Source organism: Saccopteryx leptura, chromosome 4, assembly GCF_036850995.1.
Source record: "Saccopteryx leptura isolate mSacLep1 chromosome 4, mSacLep1_pri_phased_curated, whole genome shotgun sequence".
Taxonomy (NCBI): Eukaryota; Metazoa; Chordata; class Mammalia; order Chiroptera; family Emballonuridae; genus Saccopteryx; species Saccopteryx leptura.
In genome coordinates, this window is record NC_089506.1 from 103,774,492 (window position 1) to 103,800,349 (window position 25,858).

Genomic DNA, 25,858 nt, shown 5'->3' on the forward strand with positions numbered 1-25,858 from the left:
TTCAATAACTTTATGTAATACTTTTTTTTTTTTTTTTTTTCAAATTTTGGGCCCCCAAATTAAGATGCGTCTTATCCATGGGGAAATACAGTAAGTGACTGTCTTAGCAATGCTTATTACACTTTTTCCCACATTATCAATAGTAAGCCCTCTTTAAATGCTCTGTTTCCCTGGCAAGTCTATTTAACTGCCACTGCTCCTCTGAAGAATGTCACTTAGACATTTCTAGGTGCCTTCCGTTTTTACACCGCTATTAAAACATTTATCACACTGTATCTGCTCTTCACCCACAGTTCTCTTCCCTTCTCTAACAAGTGTTCCCCAAAAGGCCAATAATTGTCCTCCAGTTTGTATCTCCTAGTGATTGGCAGAGCTCAGCTCCTATTACACGTCCCGTCAATGTTTGTTTTTGTTTTGGCCCACCTTGCTTTACGGATTGGGCGGGAGGCGAGCGGCGGAGACCGCAGCACCGCCCCGGAGGAGAGGGCGCGCCGGCGGCCGGTGCAGCCGCCTGATACTGCCCGCGGAGCCGGGCCGCATCCCCTGACTCACCCGCAGATGGGCGAAGGGCCCAGTCTCACCCACCAGACTGTGCCGGGCCCCGTTACCGGCGCCCATGCCCGGAAGGGGGAGTTTCGGGTAGTGACAGGTTCGCGCGGGCCGCAGCCTCAGGGGAGGCGCCTGGGCGCAGGCCCGGGCTCCCTGCCCAGCCCGCCCGACCTCGCGCCCCCGCCCCGCGCACCGCCCGGCGCCCCGGTTCCCTCCAGACGCCGGCGGGCCCGGGAACCTCGCGGACGTGACGCCGCGGCCGGAAGTGACGTTTTCCCGCGGTTGGACGCGGCGCTGTGTTGCCGGGCGGGGGAGGGCTTGTCGGTTTTTCTCAGGGGACATTCATATTATTTTTGTAACGGGAGTCAGGAGAGGACGGGGCGTGCCCCGACGTGCGCGCGTCCCTCCTCCCCGGCCGGCCTCACCGCTCGCTGGCTCCTGCTCTGGCAGGGCGTCATGCCGCCCAAAACCCTCCGGAGAGCCGCCGCCGCCGCCGCCGCACCCCCGGCGCCGCCGCCGCCGCCGCCCCCTCCTGAGGAGGACCCCGAACAGGACAGTGGCCCGGAGGACCTGCCTCTGGCCAGGTGAGCGAGCGGAGCCGCTGCGGCGGCCGGCACGCGGGATGGGCGCCCCGAGGATGCGGCGGGACGGGCGCCGCGGCGTCTGGCGGGGGCGCGTCTTCGCCGGGGGCCGGTCCCGGCGGGAGGAGGGTCCCGCCCTGTCCCCCATCTCGGCGGAGCGCCTGGATAAGGGTGACAGGGGTCTGGTTTCGGGAGCGAGGGGAGGGCAGCCGGAAGGGGTCTGGCTTTAGCTTGACAGGTGTCGGGCGGGTGGGGCTCGGGTCCCTGAGCGAAGTGACAGGTGCCGCCTTTCCTCCGCGGGACTAGAGGCTCGCAGGCGGCGGGTAATTTCGAGGCCCCGTCAAACCGGGAAAAAAGGAAACTAACCCCCAAGACAAAAAGAGTAGTGTCTCTTGGAGAGATTGGTAGTACTCCGGTGGTCGCGTGACTTTCTGTTTTGGTCTCCTGGGATGCAACAGTTGGAAATGTTTTCCTCTGGACGTGCAACTGCATCTGAAGCCTCGTTCCGGGGGAGGCCAACCAGAAAAGCCTTGGACGCTGCTGCGGAGACGCCAGTGGACCTAAACCTCAGGGTCCTGAGTGTCATTTGCCCCAGCAGTACTTGGCTGAGGTGCTTCGTAGGGTTCTTACAATCCTGCTGAGTTCTTGGGGGATACAAAGCCATCTTAGTGACTGGTGGAACGTAACTCTTGAGAAAAATTGGTGTATGGGCAAAAGTTTAGCCTAAGTACTTAAATGTTTCTAAACGTTTTTTGTTTTTGTTTTTGTTTTCTTGTGGCATAAAACTGTTCTTGCATGTTAGTCTGCGTCAGCGTGTCTCTATTTCTTCCATTTTGCCTTTTGGCTTCGAGCCAGCAAGGGTATGGTGGCTCACCCCCCTTTGTTTTGGCACAAAATTAGTGGTGTTCTTGTGATCTCACGAACTGTTTTTTTAAACCTAAATGGAATTTAATTTAAGAAAGTTATGTTACCATGATATAATTAAATATCATGATTATGCAGGAAGATATTTACTGTATTGCCATATCTTGCTTTTCTTGATTGTGATACTCTATGGTTAAGAAGCGAAGAATGATCCTGACCGGGAGGTGGTGCAGTGGATAGAGCGATGGAGTGGGACGAGGAGGAGCCAGGTTCGAAACCCTGATGTCGCCAGTTTACCTGGTTTGAGCAGGACTCACCAGTTTGAGCCCAAGGTCGCTGGCTTGAGCAAGGGGTCACTCCGTCTGCTATAGCCCCGCAGTCAAGGCACTTATGAGAAAGCAATCAATGAGTGCCACAGCATATCAGAAAGCAGTATGAGTGCCGCAACGAAGAATTGATGCCTCTCATCTCTCTCCCTATCTGTCCTTCTCTCTATCTCTCTCTGTAACAACAACAACAACAACAAAAAAAGCGAAGAATGAGAGTATAGTCATTATTCTTGTCAGTACTGGTTCTACTTTGAGACTGTATATCCATTGCAGGGAACTGGGACACCTTTCTGTCCCTCACCACTTCTTGCCTCTTTCTAGTCCATTCCCAAGTACTGTTTCTTTCATCTCCCTAGACAGGAACAGAATTCAGGCCAAATTGTAAAATTTGGAAACTTTTGGAAATGGCCTGTAAAAGAGGAAATGGCCTATTGAAAATTTATATATTTAAATACACTGTCTTTATGGGGTCAATTAAAAGTCATAGTGACCAGTTAAAAAAGAGTCAGGGGAAGCAGTTGTGGGAGAAGACATTAATTTCTGATTAAACTCTGGTGTGTCCAATATTTGAAAGTTTCCCTTTGGAAAAAGCGGTTAAGCCTCCCTAGTGAAGTGTTCCATGTTATTAACAGAGCTTTGGAAGCATTCTTGATTACTCTATGGTAATCAGAAATATTGAAGCCCATCACTTGGGACTGTGTTTCTTTTATATTTTTGAATTTTTAAAAAATATACCTTATACTGCAGACTGGTGGTTGAAAACCACAGCCTTAATTCATAGAATTATTAAATTCTCCTATAAGTTAAAAGCATACAAGGTGCAGTTTGCTCTTGATTATCTATACCCATAGAAGGTTTCTTTAGCATGAGCAATCAAACTCTATAGATTAACTACTTAGCAAGGATAGAACCAATGCCTGGCAAGTTGAGGCTGAGAAACTTAGGGGTGGATTCAGGACCCAGTCCAACTGCTGTTCCAGTGACAAAGTCCATTTCTACCATGAGAGTTGAAATCTTATTTCTGTTGCATTATCTCTGGCCTAAATGATGTAATTGAAAAGGAGACCCTCACTAGTTAGAGCCGGCCACCTTCATTTTGAGATAACCAAAAGTTAATTATATTTTGAAAGAGGGTTGGCAGTCTGGAATAGTGGTCAAGGGCACTTACTGACTGTCATCCCAGGTGAGTGCTTTAACTACTCTGATTTGGTACTTAGCTGCAAAATAAGGATATAAGAGTACTTACCTAATAGGTCTAATATGGAGATTCTGTGGAACTATGCATCTGAGCAACTTTATATGGGGTCATAGTAAATATTCAAAAACTATTAGCTTATTTTCCTTATTATTATTATACATATATTATTTATACAATATTACACATACTGTTAATATATAAAAATTATTAACTATTCCTTATAATATTATACTACTCAAAAATTCGGGAATATTTCAAAATGAATATGAAGTGATAAAAAAGCATTTGATTTTTTTATTAAACAAGAACATCAGAAAAGCAAGCAACAAGTCAAAGAAAGTTGTTTGATTATGCAAATGAGATGCAAAACCAACTTTTATTTCATTGATGAAAATGCACTATACAAAAGGCTGAAAGTACTGGAGTATTGACACATTCCCTGATCCCCCAAGTTTTGTGAGCAGTATATTATTAGATGGCAAGTAGACATTCAGTGAATGAAAAGGAATTAATAAAAAATTTATGTCAAGTTAATCATTATGTAAGAAATGCAAGTAGGTAGGCTGCATATGTGAAACATTGATAAGTGTGGACTCTGTTTTAACTGTCACTGATAGTGAATTGATTTTATAGTAAGGGGGTTCCTCTTCTTCCTTTATTATCCCAATTTTCCCAAACAGCTTTAGTTACTTTACTCACTTTCCTTCACAAAGCTATTTTGTTGCTCTGATGTATATGTGGTTCACCAGGCCAACAAACATTTTTCACTGTGTGGTATCCTCATTTTGGAAAGACTATAAAAAAGTTAAACATATGCTTAAATTCTAAGTGCATCTATTTGAAATTTTAAAAGTTTATTTAAAATGGTCCATATGGTATGTACATCACAGTTGGTACAAAACTGCCTGTATTTAGTTTGAAACACAAAAACAATGCACATGAACTATATTCTTTGAAAAATAACTAAAAAAGCTGCCCCTGCATCATAATGCAGACTTATACCAAAGTGTCGACAGTATTCAGAGAATTAACAAAACAAGCTGAATAGTCAAGTACTGAAACATTTACTTTGATTTTTGGTTACAACCGATAGGAATAAGAGAACTTGCTTCTAAATTAACTCAGGACACCTTATTTATTTATTTATTTTTTTGTACTTTTCCGAAGCTGGAAACAGGGAGGCAGTCAGACAGACTCCCGCATGCGCCGGACCAGGACCGGGATCCTCCCGGCACACCCACCAGGGAGCGATGCTCTGCCCATCCGGGGCGTCGCTCTGTCGCGACCAGAGCCACTCTAGTGCATGGGGCAGAGGCCAAGGAGCCATCCCCAGCGCCCGGGCCAACTTTGCTTCAATAGAGCTTCGGCTGCGGGAGGGGAAAAGAGAGACAGAGAGGAAGGAGAGGGGGAGGGGTGGAGAAGCAGATGGGCGCCTCTCCTGTGTGCCCTGGCCGGGAATCGAACCCGGGACTTCCGCACGCCAGGCCGACGCTCTACCACTGAGCCAACCGGCCAGGGCCAGGACACCTTATTTTAACTCCCTGAAAAAAACTTGCAATATGTATTCTAAACAAAAGCAAAATTAGGCACTTTTAAAGGCACTTAAAAAGAATTTACTTCTTGTAGGTTTTGCAGCTAGGTGGCTATTTAAAAATCCTCACCCCTTTGACTGTCATTCTGTGACCTTGAAGGCAGAAAGCTACATGTACCCTATGGGAAGGCTTTGATTGGAAGAATGGTTTTTGTAAAACATTTATTTTCCTAAGTAAAAATTTAATGAAAAAATATTTCTAAGTGTAAATTTTTTCAAGGATAAATAAGACCCTAAAGTACTTAGTGATGCTGCCTTTCATAACAGAGCCATTATTTGCAAACCATTGAAACAAATGTTTACTTAGTTTCATTTATAATTTTGTGCCTATTAATATATATATATATATATTTTGTAGGCTTGTATTTGAAGAAACAGAAGAACCTGATTTTACTGCATTATGTCACAAATTAAAAATACCAGATCATGTCAGAGAAAGAGCTTGGTTAACTTGGGAGAAGGTTTCATCTACAGATGGAGTATTGGTAAGAATTTTCCGTAAATTTTGAATACATCTTCCTCACCTTAAAAATAATTTTTTGGATCACTGTAGAAAATTTGGGAAATAAAAGCTAGTAGTAATACTATTACCAGAGATAATTTACCTCTTATAACATTTTTAAAAAATCACCACATAAGCCTCTCATTAAAGTACTTTAAAGCCAATCTTAGATAAATTTTATTTATAAATACTTCACTATGATATAATGCCCCCCCCCCTTTTTTTTTTTAGCAAAAGAGGGACAGACAAGAAGGGAGAGAGATGAGAGAAACAACTCATAGTTGGCACCTTAGTTGTTCCTTGATTGTTTTCTCTTTCTTTTCTTTAAGATTTTATTTATTCATTTTAGGGGAGAGAGAGAGAAAGAGAAGGGGTAGGAGACCAGGAAGCATCAACTCCCACATGTGCCTTGACCAGGCAAGCCCAGTGTTTCGAACCTGTGACCTCAGGGTTCCAGGTCTATGCTTTATCCACTGTGCCACCACAGGTCAGGCCTGTTTATTGTTTTCTCATATGTGCCTTGACTATGGGGCTCCAGCTGAGCCAGTGACCCCTTGCTCAAGCCAGCAACCTTGGGCTCAAGCCAGAGACCATAGGTTTCAAGCCAGCAACCTTTGGGCTCAAGCCAGCGACCATGGGGTCATGTCTATGATCCCACACTCAAGCTGTAACCCTGCGCTCAAACTGGTGAGCCTGTGCCCAAGCAGGATGAGCCCGCACTCAAGCCTGAGACCTCAGGGTTTTGAACCTGGGTCCTCAGCGTCCCAGGCCGACGCTCTGTCCACTGTGCCACTGCCTCGTCAGACTAAAGAGTTTTTAAAAATAAAGCCATATATTATAAAATCATTTTTAATGTCTTATAGTATGCAGTAAATGTTTAAATTTCCTGTAAGTCTTAGAATTAATTTTGTTAGAATTCAGAATTCTAACATTTTCATATGATTCTTCCATTTTTTTTGGCGTATATATGCATGTCTTTGTAATAGTAATAACACTTAAAAATGAATATTAGTTCTTTATTTATACTGGGGAAATATTGTAAGCACTTTGCAAATTATTCATTTAATGTCCATTGTGATATGAAATATAAAATATTTATTTTACATGTGTTATGTAAAATCTTCATTTTACAGATGAAGACATTGAAATAGTGTGAGGTTAAGTAACTTGACCAAAGTCCCTGGCTAGTAAGATCTACAATACAGATTTGGGATCATATATATAGTTATATAGTTGTATGTAGTTATATATACTTTGTATCTTGCTTTAAAATTTTAACATATCATGAACACTTTATTAATATTTGATATTTGATAATGTAGTTTTCAGTGGTAATATATTTTTTTACATGTATTTTAATTTGTTAATGCTTACTATGATCAGTATTTTTTCCGAACTATTTTGCCCGATAATGAGATAAATTTTCTTCGTTATTCATAGGAATTATGCTGGCACAAAATAAGTCCTTGATAATATATTAAATAAATTAATGACTCTGATTATTAGAGTAAATTTTTACAAGTTGAATTACTGAGTCAAAAGCTATGAACATTTACAAAACTGTTGGTAATTATTGCTAAATTGCACTTAAGGCAGTCACTTTTAATGAATTTAATTTTTTGTCAGCATTATATTAAAGTACATCTTCTGCTTTTTACTGACCAGATCAACAGAGCAAACTATGTTTTTATATATCCCATAAAAATAACTAATTTCTGGTGTCTTAGTCTATTCTGGCTACTATAACAAAATATCATAGACTTTGTAGTTTATAAACAACAGAAATTTATTTCTCACAGTTCTGGAGGCTGGGAAGTTCAAGACCATGGTGCTGGCAAATTCTGTGTCTGGTGAGGGCCCAATTCCTGACATCATAGTGCCTTGTCACTGGCCCCGCATGGTGGAAAGGGTGGGATCTTTCTCTAGCCTCTTTTTATAAGAGCCCTCATCCCATGCATGAGAGCTCTGCCTTCATTACTTAATCACCTCCTAAAAGCCCACCTCCTAGTACCATCATGTTGGGCATTAGGTTTCAGTATATGAATTTGGGGAGGACTCAAGTATTCAGTCTATAGCATCGGTAATAACAGAGAAAACAAATCTCAGAGTTCCAAACGTCTGAACATATTCTAGAATTCCTTACTGAAAAAGGAATGCTGTGAAGTGTTTTGGATGAATGACTTTGGTATTATCATCCCAAAGCATCTAATGTATAACCACTAATTTGGATACTTCATGTTCAAAGCTGATTTTGTGTATATGCAGTTAAAGAGAGTCATGACTTCTCCACCTCCTTATCTTCTGTAAAAACTAGGCTTTTAGTTTTCGGAAAGTTGGGAAGGGGTAGTTGCTTATAGAGTATTAGTGAATATCAATAGTCTCCATTTTATAAGTGGGTTGTGTTCTAAATCTCTTTGTAAGTAGTGCAACATGATAGTTCTAGTTAGTTTGTACAAAACTTTTTTTATACTGAACTCCAGCAGTAGTAGTTTTAATTGTGGAGGCCCTCTCAGGCTTCAGACTTGAATACGATTAAATGATCCTCCTTTCTTATCTGACCTGCTCTTTTCTCCTGGCTTTGCCCCTGCTTTCTGTGGGAACTGGTATAGTTTAAAACTCATTTCCTAATGGAGCTCATGATGGGGCCTAAAACATGTGAAATCATTTTTGGTTGTATTCTGGAGGAAGACAAGAAAGGAATTTCATGTTACCTTTGTGATTTAGGGTACCTTTTTGGAGGTATAACAGAGGACCACACTTTTACCTAGAAATATTAAGTGATATTTATGTTTTTGAGGTGTGGCTTGAGAATTTAACCTTAATTTATGCAATGATTTCTAAGGGAGAATGTGACCGAGTGTGTGCCGAGAAGCAAATGTCATGACAAAATGAACCTGTTTTCAAAGTAGCTTTCTTGTTGCAATTGGCTCTCTTCTCTGAAACAAGAGGAGGAGGACTGTGGTAATACAGGGATTTCTTTCTTTCTTTCTTTCTCTTTCTTTCTTTCTTTCTTTCTTTCTTTCTTTCTTTCTTTCTTTCTTTCTTGCAACTGAAAGTAGATAATATTTATTGGAAAAGACAGTGATTTTTTTCAACCCTTTTCATCTCATTACTAAAATTCTGTGGCCTACCAAAAGACACTTTTTTGTCAGTCTGACAAAAAAATAGGTATAATTTTGATTCATTCACACTGGACAGCTATTGTGTGTTAGCTGTTGTCATTTCTTTTCTTTTTTTAATCTGACAATGTATGAAAAGAGATCAGTGTCCCTGACTAAATAGTCAGTTACTGCATGTTTTAAAAATTCTTGCCACGCACAGGTTGAAAATCGCTGGAATAAAGGATGGGCTAAGAGTAAGGATTAGTTGTCAGACTAGGCTGACTCAAGTCTCAGATCTACTGGCTCCATTATCTTGAACAAGTTACCTAAAATCTCCAAGCCGCAGTTTTCTTATCTGTAAAAAGGACAAGTAATAATTTCTGGGTCTTAGAGTTACTCTGTGGCTTAAATAAATTCACACATATAAAGAAAGACCTTATTAGTATAAATGAGTGCCTGTATTAAGTCATGCAAGCCAAATAATTTGACTCAAGAATTAATATAAATTTTTATGAGAACTTAAGAATCAGTTAAAATACTTGAATTTTTAAAGGCATGTGTAGTGATTTTGATGTGGTACCTTTGCTATAATTAATATTTTTAAGTTCCCGAGAGTCAGAAAAGTTGTTTATGCATAATAACAGCATATATTTGTCCTTTTTTAAGGAAAGTTTTGTCTAGAAGAGTGTTTTCTCCCTTTTGTATTAATGTTTAGGAAGTACAATACATGATTGCTGTCTTAAGATTAGATTGTGTTCATGCTGTTTATGGAGTATGAATATGGAAGGGACTTCTCATTAAAGAAATTGGCTGGAAATGCTGTTCATATTGTGACTTGTGATGAATCAATTGTTAAAATTTTGGGTTTTTTTCTGCATGTTGAATGGCATTGTAGAAAGGCCTTGGACATCAAGGCAGAGAACTTTGATTGTAGTTATATTGTACCTGTATGATTTTAGACAAGTTGATTAACTCTCTAAGTATCAGTTTGCTCATCTGTAAAGTAGAACTCATACCTGAATGTCAAACTTCCTAGGGTTTTGTCTGTGTGTGCGGTGTATTCAAAAGCTTTGAAATATATTTAGAAATATATTTAGAAAGATAATGGAAAGAATAGTTTGGAACAGTAATTTTGGCCATTTCCTTTAAGTTACACTACAGAAATAGGAAGAGGTTTCTTAATAATCTTAAAAAGCAGACTGTCTTTTTAAAAATTATGTGTAATGAGAGGTGTCTACCTATTACTTTCCAGTCCTGAGTAACATATGTATACTTTCTATTTGAAGATAGTGCTCGTATTCTGATTGCATGTGGGTGTTGCTGAGAAACAATTTTCTGAGAAAACATTTATGAACATGTATATGAATGTTATATTTTGTTTTATAGATGTAGGGTACCCACAGATTCTTTTATAGATTCATTTTATTATTGAGAATTTCTGATATTTATAAAAGTAAATACAGAAAATAGTATGAACTCTCCTCAACCTCAGCCAGTTTCAACAGTTGAACTTGGCCAAGCTGTGTTTGTCCCTGAGCCCAGACTATTTTACAGTAAATCCCAGATAGGGTATTTCATCCATAAACATTTCAGTATGTATGTGGAAAAGATAACTTTTGTTATTATTTTTTATTGATTTTAGTGAGAGAGAGAGAGAGAGAGAGAGAAAGAGAGAAAGGGGGGAGAAGTGGGAAGCATCAACTCATAGTAGTTGCTTGCCATATGTGCCTTAACTGGGCCAGCCCAGGGTTTTGAACTGGTGACCTCAGCGTTCCTGGTCGATGCTTTAAAAGATAAGAACTCTTAAAAAGTAACCACAGTCACCTGACCAGGCGGTGGCGCAGTGGATAGAGCATCGGACTGGGATGCTGAGGTCCCAGGTTCGAGACCGCAAGGTCACTAGCTTGAGTGCGGGCTCATCCAAGGTAGCTGGCTCGAGCAAGGGGTTACTCCATCTACTGAAGGCCTGAGGTCAAGGCACACATGAGAAAGCAATCAATGAACAACTAAGGTGTCACAATGTGCTACGAAAAACTAATGATTGATGCTTCTCATCTCTCCGTTCCTGTCTGTCTATCCCTGTCTATCCCTCTCTCTGACTCTCTCTCTGTCTCTGTAAAAGAAAAAAAAAAAAAAAGTAACCACAGTTAATCACACCTAACAAAATGAAATTTCTTCCTCCCCACCCCATTGATTTGAGAGAGAAGGAAGGGGGGAGAAAGAGAATGAGAGAGAGAGGGAGAGAGAGAGGAAGGTGGGAAAGGGAGAAAGAAGCATCAACTTGTTGTTCCACTTAGTTGTGCACCCATTGATTGCTTCTCATACATACTCTGACTCAAACCCACAACCTCAAGATGGAGCTGGTGACCCTGGGATCACATTCCAGGATGACACTTTATCCACTGAGCCACTGACCAGGACATGAGAATTTTTTTTTTTTTTTTTGTATTTTTTTGTATTTTTCTGAAGCTGGAAATGGGGAGGCAGTCAGACAGACTCCCGACCGGGATCCACCCGGCACGCCCACCAGGGGGCGATGCTCTGCCCATCCAGGGCGTCGCTCTGTCCCGACCAGAGCCATTCCAGCGCCTGGGGCAGAGGCCAAGGAGCCATCCCCAGCGCCCGGGCCATCTTTTGCTCCAGTGGAGCCTCATTTGCGGGAGGGGAAGAGAGAGACAGAGAGGAAGGAGTGGGGGAAGGGTGGAGAAGCAGATGGGCGCTTCTCCTGTGTGCCCTGGCCAGGAATCGAACCCGGGACTTCCGCACGCCAGGCCAACACTCTACCACCAAGCCAACCGGCTAGGGCCGAGAATTTCTTTAAAGTAAATATCTGGTCTTTAAAATCTCTTGATTGTTTTATAAATATTTTTTTAGTATGTTCAATCAGGATTCAAATAAGATTCAGACATTATGATTGGTTGGTTAATCTCTAAAATACCTTTTAATCTGTAGTCTTTACCTCTTTCTTTCCTCCCCCTACTCCTCTGTTTCCTTATACTGTATTTGTTGAGTAAACTGGATTATTCATCCTGTGAAATTTCCTACATTGTGTATTTTAGATTTCATCTCCTTTACTGTTTAACATATTTGTCTAATTTACTGAAAGTGGATCTAGAGGCCTGATTAGATTCTGGTTTGCTAGTTTTTGGAAGAAGTATTTCAGACGTATTGTGTATGTATGCTGTTAGGAGGCACATAATGTTTTGTTATCTTTTTTTTTTTTTTTTTTTTTTCCTGAAGCTGGAAATGGGGAGGCAGTCAGACAGACTCCCGCATGCACCCAACCGGGATCCACCCAGCATGCCCACCAGGGGTCAATGCTCTGCCCATCCGGGGCGTCGCTCTGTTGCGACCAGAGCCACTCTAGCGCCTGGGGCAGAGGCCAAGGAGCCATCCCCAGCGCCCTGGCCATCTTTTGCTCCAATGGAGCCTCGGCTGCGGGAGGGGAAGAGAGAGACAGAGAGGAAGGAGAGGGGGAGGGGTGGAGAAGCAGATGGGCACCTCTCTTGTGTGCCCTGGCTGGGAATCAAACCCGGGACTTCCGTACGCCAGGCCAACGCTCTACCACTGAGCCAACCGGCCAGGGCCTTGTTATCTTTTTTGATGTAAAGCTGTTACTACTGGATCCATTAGGTGTTACTGAATGATTAACTCATAGCTTTATCATTCTTTTTTTAATTATTAGTTGTAATTCTTCTGTAAAGAGAAACTTTCTCCATCAACTGTTCTTATTCTGAAGTATAGTTCATTCAGAAAAAGGAGGATAAAAGCTTATTCTTTGTTTTCATTGACTAGTTTTCAAATTAATGAGTTTGTTCTATAACATCCTCCAAAGGGGACCAGTGCTTACAATAATTTTTTCAAGTATTACCTTGATAGCCAACAGACTGGTTTGTTTATAAATAGAGATTTAGTAAGATCTTGACTCAGGGCTGATGCGACATATTTAATAATTTCAAGAATTTTATGTAAATGGGGCTGGCTTTTTTCACTCAGTGTATTTCCCTGAGGATTCATTGAAGTTATATATCTATATTTTAGTTTGCTAGGGCTGCCATAATAAAATGCTACAAACTAAGTCAGTGGTCGGCAAACTCATTAGTCAACAGAGCCAAATATCAACAGTACAACGATTGAAATTTCTTTTGAGAGCCAAATTTTTTAAACTTAAACTATATAGGTAGGTACATTCCTTTTCGGGGTAGTGCCTGCACGTGGCATTTTGTGGAAGATCCACACTCAAGGGGCAAAGAGCCGCACGTGCTCATGAACCACAGTTTGCTGACCAGGGAACTAAGTGGCTTAAATAATAGATATGTGTTTTCTCAGTTCTGGAGGTTATGTAGCATGCACCGGATACGAGAACAAACATCGGAGACTTTCAGGAGTATAGATGTTTCTTTATTGGCCAGTTTAACCTGCGCAGGGGCGAATTCCCTGATGTCCAAAGACACTGTACTCACAAGGAGCTGCAATGGGAATCGCTCCTAGCGCTTACAGCTAAGTCTTTTTATAAGCTCAGCAAGCAAGCAGTTCATAGAAGCAAATGTGGCGGTTAGCTATTGGCTAATTCATACTTATGTAGCATCACAACCCAAATATGGAATGGAATTTTTCAAAATTCTGCAAGTCTAAACACGTATACTGTTATTGTGTGGTCAGTGAGTCAGTATCTTGAACAACCTAAACACATATACTGTTATTGTGTGGTCAGTGAGTCAGTATCTTGAACAACCTAAACACATATACTGTTATTGTGTGGTCAGTGAGTCAGTATCTTGAACAACCTTGGTCATGGCATTCCTAACGGTCAGGGACAGGACCTGCCTGTACACTTAAGTTACCTGTTCTGTTAGTGCCTTGCCTACATCCTGTTATTTTAAACATTCTGATCCTTTCTTGGTCTTTACAGCTAGAAATCCAAGAAGAGATGGCCCTCGATTTGGTGTTTTCTGAGGCTTCTCTCCTTGGCTAGCAGGTGGCCACCTTCTCCTCATGTTGTAGAATGGTTTTCTTTTTTTTTTTTTATAAAGATTTTATTTATTCATTATAGAGAGGGGAGAGAGAGAGAGAGAGAAGGGGGGAGGAGCAGAAAGCATCAACTCCCATATGTGCCTTGACCAGGCAAGCCCAGGGTTTTGAACCGGCAACCTCAGCTTTTCCAGGTTGACACTTTATCCACTGCACCACCACAGGTCAGGCTAGAATGGTTTTCTTAGTGCACATGTCTGATGTCTTTTTTTTTCACACTGCACATATCTTATTTATTTTTTAAATTTTTATTAATTTTAATGGGGTAACATCAATAAATTAGGATACATATCCTTAAAGAAAATATGTCCAGGTGATCTTGTCATTCAGTTATGTTGCATACCCATCACCCAAAGTCAGATTGTCCTCTGTCACCTTCTATCTAGTTTTCTTTGTGTCCCTCCCCATCCCTCTTTCCTCTCCCTCCCTCTCCTCCCCCCCCCCCCCCAAACCACCACACTCTTATCCATGCCTCTTAGTCTCGTTTTTATGTCCCACTTATGTATGGAATCATGCAGTTCTTATTTTTTTCTGATTTACTTATTTCACTCCGTATAATGTTATCACGATCCAACCATTTTGTTGTAAATGATCTGATGTCATCATTTGTTATGGCAGAGTAGTATTCCATAGTTTATATGTGCCACATCTTCTTTATCCAGTCATCTATTGAAGGGCTTTTTTGGTTGTTTCCATGTCTTGGCCACTGTGAACAAGTTGCAATGAACATGGGGCTACATGTGTCTTTACGTATCAATGTTTCTGAGTTTTTGGTGTATATACCCAGTAGAGGGATTGCTGGGTCATAAGGTAGTTCTATTTTCAGTTTTTTGAGGAACCACCATACTTTCCTCCATAATGGTTGTACTACTTTACAGTCCCACCAACAGTGAATGAGGGTTCCTTTTTCTCCACAGCCTCTCCAACATTTGCTATTACCTGTCTTGTTGATAATAGCTAATCTAACAGGTGTGAGGTGGTATCTCATTGCAGTTTTGATTTGCATTTCTCTAATAATTAATGAAGATGAGCATCTTTTCATATATCTGTTGGCCATTTGTATTTCTTCCTGGGAGAAGTGTTTGTTCATGTCCTCTTCCCATTTTTTATTGGGTGGTTTGTTTGTTTGTTGTTGAGTTTTATGAGTTCTTTGTATATTTTGGATATTAGGCCCTTATTTGAGGTGTTGTTTGAAAATATCATTTCCCATTTAGCTGGCTGTCTGTTTATTTTGTTGTCAGTTTCTCTGGCTGAGCAAAAACTTCTTAGTCTGATGTAGTCCCATTCATTTATCTTTGCCTTCACTTCTCTTGCCTTTGGAGTCAAATTCATAAAATGCTCTTTAAAACCCAGGTCCATGAGTTTAGTATCTATGTCTTCTTCTATGTACTTTATTGTTTCAGGTCTTATATTTAGGTCTTTGATCCATTTTGAATTAATTTTAGTACAAGGGGACAAGCTCTAGTCCAGTTTCATTCATGTGGCTTTCCAGTTTTCCCAGCACCATTTGTTGAAGAGGCTTTCTTTTCTCCATTGTGTGTTGTTGGCCCCTTTATTGAAAATTATTTGACCATATATTTGTGGTTTTATTTCTGGACTTTCTATTCTGTTCCATTGGTCTGAGTGTCTATTTTTCTGCCAATACCATGCTGTTTTGATTATCGTGGCCCTATAATATAGTTTGAAGTCAGGTGTTGTAATGCCCCCAGCTTTATTCTTTTTCCTTAGGATTGCTTTGGCTATTTGGGGTTTTTTATAGTTCCATATAAATCTGATGATTTTTTGTTCCATTTCTTTGAAAAATGTCATAGGAATTTTGATGGGAATTGCATTAAATTTGTATATTGCTTTTGGTAATATGGCCATTTTGATTATATTTATTCTTCCTATCCAAGAACAAGGAATATTTTTCCATCTCATTGTATCTTTTTCGATTTCCCTTAACAATGCTTTGTAGTTTTCGTTATATAGGTCCTTTACATTCTTTGTTATGTTTATTCCTAGGTATTTTATTTTTTTTGTTGTTGCAGTTGTGAAGAAGATTATTTTTTTGAGTTTGTTTTCTAATGTTTCATTGTTGGCATATAGAAAGGCTATGGACTTTTGTATGTTAATTTTGTATCCTGCGACGTTACTGTATTGGTTTATTGTTTCTAGTAATCTTTTTGTGGATTCTTTGGGGTTTTCCATGTATGGGATCATATCATCTGCAAAAAGTGATACCTTTACTTCTTCTTTTCCGATATGGATGCCTTTTATTTCTTTATCTTGTCTGATTGCTCTGGCCAGACCTTCTAGCACCACGTTAAATAAGAGTGGAGAGAGTGGACAACCCTATCTTGTTCCTGATTTAAGGGGGAAAGTCCTCAGTTTTTTGCCATTTAATGTAATGTTAGCTGATGGTTTATCATATATGGCCTTTATCATGTTGAGATATTTTCCTTCTATACCCATTTTGTTGAGTGTCTTAAACATAAAGTTGTGTTGTATTTTATCGAATGCCTTTTCTGCATCTATTGATAAGATCATGTGGTTTTTGTTCTTTGTTTTGTTGATATGGTGTATTACATTAACCGTTTTACATATGTTGAACCATCCTTGAGATTCTGGGATGAATCCCACTTGATCATGATGTATTATTTTTTAATATGTTGTTGTATTCAATTTGCCAGTATTTTGTGTAGTATTTTAGCATCTGTATTCATTAGAGATATTGGTCTGTAGTTTTCTTTTTTGTGCCATCCTTGCCTTGTTTTGGTAAGAGGGTTATGTTGGCCTCATAAAATGTGTTTGGAAGTATTGCTTCTTCTTCAAATTTTTGGAAGACTTTTAGTAGCATAGGAACCAAGTCTTCTTTGAATGTTTGATAGAATTCACTAGTATAACCATCTGGGCCTGGACTTTTATTTTTGGGGAGGTTTTTAATAGTTTTTTCTATTTCCTCCCTGCTAATTGGTCTGTTTAGGCTTTCTGCTTCATGACTCAATCTAGGAAGGTTTTATTGTTCTAGGAATTTATCCATTTCTTCTAGATTGTTGAATTTGGTGGCATATAGTTTTTCATAGTATTCTACAATAATTCTTTGTATATCTATGATGTCTGTGGTGATTTCTCCTCTTTCATTTTGTATTTTGTTTTTATGAGTTCTTTCTCTTTTTTCCTTGGTAAGTCTTGCCAAGGCTTTGTCAATTTTGTTGATCTTTTCAAAGAACCAGCTCCTTGTTCTATTAATTTTTTCTATAGTTTTTCTGTTCTCTATTTCATTTATTTCTGCTCTGATTTTTATTATCTCCTTTCTTTGGCTGGTTTTGGGTTGTTTTTGTTCTTCTTTTTCCAGGTCCTTAAGGTGTGAAGTTAAGTGGTTCACTTGGGCTCTCTTGTTTGTTCATATAGGCCTGAAGTGATATGAACTTCCCTCTTATTACTGCTTTTGCTGCATCCCAGATATTCTGATATGTCGTATTGTCATTTTTATTTGTCTGTATATATCTTTTGATCTCTGCGCTTATTTCTTCTTTGATCCATTCATTTTTTAAAAGTATGTTGTTTAGTTTCCACATTTTTGTGGGGTTTTTTCCCTCTTTTTTGCAGTTAAATCCTAGTTTCAAGGCTTTGTGATCAGAAAATACGCTTGGTACAATTTCAGTTGTTTTGAATTTGCTGATGTTATTTTTGTGGCCCAACATATGGTCAATTCTTGAGAATTTTCCATGTATACTAGAGAAAAATGTATACTCTGTCGCTTTGGGATGAAGTGTCCTGTAGTTGTCTATCATATCCAGGTGTTCTAGTGTTTCGTTTAAGGCCAATATATCTTTATTGATTCTCTGTTTGGATGAACAATCTAGAGCTGTTAGTGGCGTATTGAGATCTCCAAGTATGATTGTATTTTTGTCAGATTTTTTTTTAGGTCAATAAGTAGCTGTCATATATTTTGATACTCCTTGGTTTGATGCATATATATTAAGGATTGTTATTTCTTATTGATTCAGTGTCCCCTTAATCAGTATGAAGTGACCATTTTTGTCTCTGAGTACTTTTTCTGTCTTGTAGTCAGCATTATTAGATATGAGTATTGCTACACCTGCTTTTTTTCAGATGTTATTTGCTTGGAGTATTGTTTTCCAGCCTTTCACTTTGAATTTGTTTTTATCCTTGTTGCTTAGATGTGTTTCTTGTAGGCAGCATACAGTTGGATGGTCTTTTTTAATCCATTCTGCTACTCTGTGTCTTTTTATTGGTGAGTTTAATCCATTTACATTTAGTGTAATTATTGATACTTGTGGGTTCCCTATTGCCATTTTAGAAATTGCTTTCTGTTAGTTTTGTATCTTGTTTGATTCTTCTCTTTTGTTTTTCTGTCATTTGTTTTTGTTTGGTTGTATTCCATTCTTCTTTCCTCTGTTGCTACCTTTTTTAAGTCATGTGCTTCTGTGGAGGTTTTTTCAAAGGTAGTTACCATTAAGTAATGAAAAGGGTATCTACCATCCATGTTCATTGTAGTACACTATCTTATGAGTGTTTCTGTACTCCATCGTCCTTTGCTACTGTTATTCTCCATCCTCTACCCTTTTATTTGCTTTTGTTGACACAGTTTAAATTTGGTTTTATTTTGTTCTTGTTGGAGCTTTTACTTGTGGTTTTGTTTTGTTTTTTTCTTTGTATCTGGTTGGAAAAACCCCTTTAGTAATTCCTGGAATGGGGGTTTTCTGATGATAAATTCCCTCATCTTTTCTGTATTTGTGAATGTTTTTATTTCTCCTTATTTGAAGGAAAGCTTTGATGGATATAGTATTCTTGGCTGAAGGTTTCTCTCTTCAGGGCTTTAAATGTTGGGTTCCACTGTCTTCTAGCTTCCAGAGGTTTTGCTGAGAAATCTGATGATAATCTAATAGGGCTTCCTTTATATGTTGTATTCTTTTTCCTGGCTGCCTTGAGAATTTTTTCTTTGTTGTTGGTTTGTGCCAATTTCATTATTATGTGCCTTGGAGTAGGTTTGTTGTGGTTAAGAAAACTCGGTGTTCTGTTTGCTTCTTGAATTTGAGGTTTTAGTTCTTTCCACAGGGTTGGGAAGTTCTCGTCTATTATTTGTTTGAATATATTTTTCATTCCATTTTCTCTGTCTTCTCCCTTTGATATATTTATTATTCTTATGTTATTCTTTTTGATGGAGTCAAACATTTCCTATAGGGCTTTCTCAGTTTTTAAAATTTTTGAGTCTCTCTCTCTTCTTCTCTCTGTTTTGCCTCAAGTTGCTTGTCTTCTATTTCACTAATCCTACCTTCTATCTGGCCTGTTCTATTAGCTAAGCTTGTTACCTCATTTTTCAGTTCATGAATTGAGTTTTTCATCTCTGTTTGATTTGTTTTTATAGTTTCAATTTCCTTGGTAATATATTCTTTGTGTTCGTAGAGTTGTTTTCTGAGCTCCCTAAATTGCCTTTCTGTGTTTTCTTGTATATCTCGGAGGATTTTTAGGACTTCTATTTTAAATTCTCTGTCATTTAGCTCCAAGGTTTCCAATACATTAAATTTTTTCTCCATAGATTTTTACACATCTCTCTGTGCTACTTCTCTATCTTTTGTATCCATGGTATTCGATTTCCTTTTTGTTAATGGCATCTTAGGATGGTCTTGTTGCTAGCACTAATGAGAATTAATAAAGAATAGAAAGTAAAAAAAAAAAAAGTAAAAAAATGGAAAAAAATTTGGAAAAAAATACACAAAAAAACCCAATAAGACTTTATTATTTCCTCCTTTTCTTTCTTCTCTTCCCCTCCTCTTCCCTCTTCGTTAGGAAAATATCGTGATGAACTGTGATTTGTATTATGCTAAATGGAACAAACTGCCTATAGTGGAGGGCCTGAGTTGGGGGGAAGTGTCAAGGGGCAAAAAAGGAAAAAATTTGGGTCAAGAATAAAATGATTTGCTTGTAAGTGATGGTTGAATAGGAGACATAATGAGAGGTATAAAAGGGAAACAGGAAAAAGGAAAAAAAAAAAACTATTGTATTAAGTGGAGCAAAAACTAAATAGAATGGAGATCCTGGGTTGGGAGGAATGCTAATGAGTTAAAAAGCGAAGTAAAAAGCATCGAAAATGCCACACAAAAACAACTTGAGTCCCAAACTAAATAATTTGTTCGTGATTGAGGATTGAATGAGTGGACAAGTAAAAGGTAGAAAAGAAAAAACTAATAGAGAGGGAGAAATAAGAAAAAGGGGAAAAGGAAAAGAAGAAAAAAAAATCAGAGAGAGTTAAGGGTTTTGGAGTGTAAGCCTCATGGAGAGTAAGGAATAAGAAAAGAAATAAAATGTAACATTTATGGGTAGTGTACTTCAAGAAGAGGTAAGAATAAGACAGGCAGAGAATAAAAGGACCAAGGTGGAGGAAATAGAAATAATAATAATAAAGGCAAGAAGATGAAAGAAACAAAAAAATAGTGGAACAAGGTATAAAGTCTGTGGATTTTTCTTGATTTTGAGAGGTTAACTTCTTCTTCCTTTTTCTTTCCTCTCCCTCTTCCTGGTTGGTGACTCTGTACCCCAGGCTGTGCCCCTGTGGCACGCTTAGGTAGAGATTTGCAGTTGATGGGACTCTAGCAGGCGTCCCCAAACTACGGCCCGCGGGCCGCATGCGGCCCCCTGAGGCCATTTATCCAGCCCCCCGCCGCACTTCTGGAAGGGGCATCTCTTTCATTGGTGGTCAGTGAGAGGAGCACTGTATATGGCGGCCCTCCAATGGTCTGAGGGACAGTGAACTGGCTCCCTGTGTAAAAAGTTTGGGGACCCCTGCATGTCATATATTAGGCTTAACTCTCGTTGGTAGTCAAGGCTTATTAGCATTTGCAGGCTCCGACAATGAGAGAGTCCATTTTCCTGGAGCCTCTCTCTTAGTCTCTCCTTCCTGAATTAGCAGCCTGATGATCCAGCAATGAGGCTGCCACTGCCTTTGCCTGGGGAGTAAGAGGCTCAAAGAACTGGCAAATCCCCACTCTATCCCCACTCAATGCAAGGCTCTGGGTAAGGCTCTGGCAGTCAGGGCCGCCAGTGTAATCAGGCAGGGCTGGGAGCCAATTGCTCTCAAGGTGCCTTTCTATGAGCCTCCAGGCCTGTTCAGCATGCCTAGCACTCTGTGGGACCACTCTCCCCAGGCTTTCCGCACTTTGTAACCTGTTTTGGCTGGGAAGAAGATGCCCTAATCGCTGCCTGCAGTACAGGAGGTCTCACCATCTGCCAAGTCCCTCTTCTTAGTGTATATCCCTGAGTATGAAAGCTCTGCCAATCAGAAGTTGCCCCTACCCCTTTAGCAAGAAGCACTAAAAAATATCACGCCTCTTGTCTTGGATCGCTGAACTGAGAGAGATCTTGTCAATTAGAGCTGCGTAGGTCAGTTGGGAGGTGAGCAGACTGTGGGTTTAGCTAATTTCAGCGATTGGATCCGCTGATCTGCTCCAGAAAGGACTGCAAGCTGCCCGCGCCCCTCCCCCGAGGCTTGATTGTTAGCTTGAATGGCTGGGTGTTGCGTCCCCCCTCCCCCCCCAGTCCAGAGAAGCTCGGGCATAGGAAAGTTCGCTTTGGGACACTCCCTGCGCGCCGCTGGCAGCTGCTGCTCTTGGTGCATAGGCGTTTGCTTGCGTGGGCTGATTCAGCACAGGCACACTCTTTCCTCGGCTTGAATGAACGTCCCTGCGGCAGCCTAGCTTCCTCCACACCAGGGGTCCCCAAACTGTTTACACAGGGGGCCAGTTTACTGTCCCTCAGACCGTTGGAGGGCCGGACTATAAAAAAAAAACTATGAACAAATCCCTATGCACACTGCACATACCTTATTTTAAAGTAAAAAACAAAACAAAACGAGAACAAATACAATATTTAAAATAAAGAACAAGTAAATTTAAATCAATAAACTGACCAGTATTTCAATGGGAACTATGGGCCTCCTTTTGGCTAATGAGATGGTCAATGTGCTCCTCTCACTGACCACCAATGAAGGAGGTGCCCCTTCCAGAAGTGCGGCAGGGGCCGGATAAACGGCCTCAAGGGGCCGCATGCGGGCCGTAGTTTGTGGACCCCTGCTCCACACCCTTAGCCCCCCTGACTCTCAGTTCGGAGTGAAAGCAGCCTTTGCTCAGGTTAGTGAGGAAGTCAGAGTGTTCCTTTGTCCGACTTATTTCCTTCAGGGTTGAAATATATTTAGTCAATTTTTTGCTCGATCCTACCTTCGCCTTCAGTGTGTGGAACTTCCATATGCTCCAAGGATAGATTTTTCTGTCTCTGGTTGATGAACTTTTTGAAATTTTGGGGAGATTTGTCGGTTGCGCTCCTCACGGTGCCATTTCTCTGACGTTACTCAAATACAATTTCTTTAACAGATATGGGCAATTCACATTTACTGTTATTTTGGCAGTTTGTGTTTTTTAAGGAATTTGTTTCATGTAAGTTGTTGAATTTATTGGCATGAAATGATATATATATATATTTTACTATTATATCTTTAATGTTATCTTAATATACTTGGTTATTAATATATCTTATATTGTAGGTATCACATATAATGTAACATATGATGAGATGACCCTTTTTATTCCTCAGAATATTCTTTGCTCTTGTCTACTTTTCTAATATTAGTACAGTCATGCCAGCTTTCTTTTGATTTGTATTTTGTATAGTATACCTATTTTTTTAATCCTTTTACTTTTAACCTATTTGTGTTTTTATATTTAAAGTGAATTTCTTTGCCCTGGCCAGTTGGCTCAGTGGTAAAGCATTGGCCTGGCCTGTGGATGTCCTGGGTTCAATTCTTGGTTAGGGCACACAGGTTAGTGCCCATCTGCTTCACTCCCCATCCCCTCCCTGTTTTCCTCCCACAGCCATGGCTTGATTGGCTCGAGCAAGTTGGCCTTGGGCACGAGGATGGCTCCATGGCCTCCACCTCAGGCACTAAAAAAAAAAAGACTCTGTTTTCAACGGAGCAATGGCCCCAGATGGGCAGAGCATTGCCCCCTCCTGGGCTTGCTGGGTGGATCCTGGTCAGGGCACATGCAGGACTCTGCCTCCACTCCTCTCACTCCAAAAAAAAAAAAATATATATATATATATATATATATTATATATTTATTTTATATATAAAAAATATATATTTATATAAAAACAATATATATATATAAAGTGGGTTTCATATAGGAAATATATAGTTGAGTCATTCTTTGTTTTTTAATTGTGATTTAATATGATTACTTAAATGGTTGGGTTTAAATCTTCTATCTTGCTATTTTTTCCTATCTATTCTTTGTTCTCTTTCCCTTTTGCTGTCTTTGTTTGGATTGACTGATTTTTATGATTCCTTTTTTCTCACTTGTTGATTTAGTAACTATAACTCTGTGTTGTATTATTTCAGTCAGTTTTGGAGTTTATAGCATACCTTTGAAGCTTTTCAGTCTTTCAAACTATATTACCACATTTCAAATCATTATGCTTCCATTTATTATCTCTTGGGCTATGTTCTGTTCTCATTACATTTTTACTTCTATGTGGGATATAAACTTCGTACACATTATTATTATTATTTTTTGCTTTAAACAGCCAATTATTTAAAAGAAATTTAAATAATAAGGAAAAAAGTTTTTCTTTAGCTATGTAGTTAGCATTTCCAGTACTCTTTATTGTTTTGTATAGGTCCATATGTCCTTCTGGCATCATTTGCCTTCTGCCTGAAGAAGCTTTCTTAACATTTTTTATAGTGCAGGTCTGATGATGATTTCTGTCAGCATTTGTATGTCTGAACTAGCCTTTATTTTGCTTTAGTTTCCGAAGATATTTTCACTGGTTAAAGAACTGTAGCTTGACTTTTTCTCCTCAAGTACTTTGAAGATGTTGTTCTGCCTGTTCTAGCTTGCATTGTATCCAAAGAGAAACCTGATACCAGCTTTATCTTGTTCCTCTGTATGTAATATGTCATATTTTATGATCTCTTTCACACTAGTAAGTTTAAGCAATTTGATCATGATGATTTTTGGTGTTTTAAGATTTTCATGCTTGAGGTTTATTGCACTTCTTGAATTTGTAAGTTTATAATTTTCATGAAGTTTGGAAAAATTTTGGCCATTATGTCTTCAAAAAAAGTGTTTTGGTTCCTTTCTCTTTTTCTTCAGGGTCTCCAATTCTACATATATTTTACTATTTGGGATGTTTTTCCACAGTCCATTGGTACTCTGTTCAGTTTTTGGTTCCCTATTTTCTTTGCTGTGCATTTTATTTTGGATAATTCCTTTTGCTTTATCTTTAAGTTCGCCTATCTTTTCTTCTGCAACAATCTGATTTTCTCTTAATTCCATACACTGACTTTTCATCTCAAATTTTTTCAGTTTTCATCTGTAGAAGTTTAATTTATGTGTTTTTGAAAATATATTCCATGTGGCAACGTGTCCAATCTTTTCTCTAGCTGAGGGGTTGGAAAACTTTTTCTTTATTTTCTTTTATTTTAGTGAGAGGAGGGGAGGCAGAGAGACAGACTCTCACATGCGCCCAACCAGGATCCACCTGGCAAGCCCATTAGGGGGCGATGCTCTGCCCATCTGGGGCCATTGCCCCATTGCTCAGCAGCAGAATCATTTTTATCACCTGAGGCAGAGGCTACAGAGCCATCCTGAGCACCCAAGGCCAATTTTCTCAAACCAATCAAGTCATTACCTCAGGAGGGGAAGAGAGAGAGGTAGAGAGATAAGAGGGAAAGGTGGAGAAGCAAATGGTCATTTCTCCTGTGTGCCCTGATCAGGAAGTGAACCCAGGAGATCCACACGCCTGGCCGAAGTTCTACCACTGAATCAATTGGCCAGGGCTGAAAAACGTTTTCTATAAAGGGTCAGTTAATAAATATACTGCTCACAAAAATTAGACAATATTTTATCGCTTCATATTCATTTTGAAATATCCCCTAATTTTTGTGAGCAGCATATTTTAGGCTACCGGTCTGCCATTGTAATATGAAAGTAGTCATAGACAAAATGCAAATGTACAAATGTGGCTGTATTCCAGTAAAACTTAATTTACAAAAACATGCAGGCTGGACTTTAACATATGGGATATATATATATATAGTAACTGATTGAATGTCCTTATCTAATAATTCTGTACATGAGTTAAAAATTTTGATGATATTATGGTTATTTTCCTGCTTCTTTGTCTATATAGTACTTTCTTTCTTTCTTTTTTTTTTTTTGGCTACCAGATAGTTTAAATTTTATCATGTTGTGTATTGAATATTTTTGTATTCTTCTAAATATTCTTCAGCTTTGTTCTGAAATTTGATTATTTTTCTTGGACACAGGTTGATCCTTTTAGGTTTTACTTTTAGATGACACTAGAGATGAGTTTAGTCTAGGGCACTATTGATATTTTGGGTTGAATAGTTTTTTTGTTGTGGAGGCTATCTTGTGCATTGTAGAGTGTTTAGAAGCATTATCTCTGGTCTCAACCTACTGATGTCAGTAGTAGTATACCTCACAAGTTGTGACAACCAAAATTGTCTCCAGACATATGGCCATATATCCACTGTGATGAAAAATTATTCCTGGTCGACAGCTACTTATGTAGCATTAAATCTTCACTATTGAGGTAAGCCCCTTTCCTTTAATGTATACCCTCTGTTTTACCATGATGTTTTCTCCTCTGGCCATTGAGAATAGGCAATATTCCTAGCCAGAAATACTTATTTCTCATCTTGGTTGCTTTTGGATTTTGGCAATTTTGAATAAATCCATGTGTAGGTTTTTGTGTGGACATAAATATCTCATTGTTTTAATTGCAATTCTTTAATGGCATATGGTATTGAACATTTTTTTGTGTAACTTATTTGTCATCTGTATATCTTCTGTAGTTCAGACTTTGTGCCCATTTTTAAATTGTGCATTCATTTTCTTATTGTTGAATTTTAAGAGTTGTTTGTGTACTTTGCATAATAGTTCTTTATCAAATATATCTTTTGCAAATATTTTCTTGGCTTAACTTCATGTTTTCTTGACAATGTGTGTCACAGAGCAGAAATGTTTAATTTTTATGGTCTAGCTTATCAATTTTATGAATCATGCCTTTGTTGTTTTATGTAAAAAGTCAT

The 25,858-nt window shown here is 39.3% G+C and overlaps 1 protein-coding gene across 2 annotated transcripts in view; it reads left to right on the forward strand.

The window, feature by feature from the left end:
• Window positions 1-527: 527 nt before the first annotated feature.
• Window positions 528-25,858, forward strand: part of RB1 (RB transcriptional corepressor 1) — a 196,740-nt gene continuing 171,409 nt past the window's right edge. The window contains exons 1-2 of one of the 2 annotated variants that reach the window (XM_066380876.1): window positions 528-1,133; window positions 5,471-5,597. In XM_066380876.1, the coding sequence (XP_066236973.1) occupies window positions 559-1,133; window positions 5,471-5,597 (702 nt within the window). In that variant the 5' untranslated portion in view covers window positions 528-558. The remainder of the gene's footprint in view (window positions 1,134-5,470; window positions 5,598-25,858) is intronic. The other variant, XM_066380873.1, reaches the window with a different exon arrangement.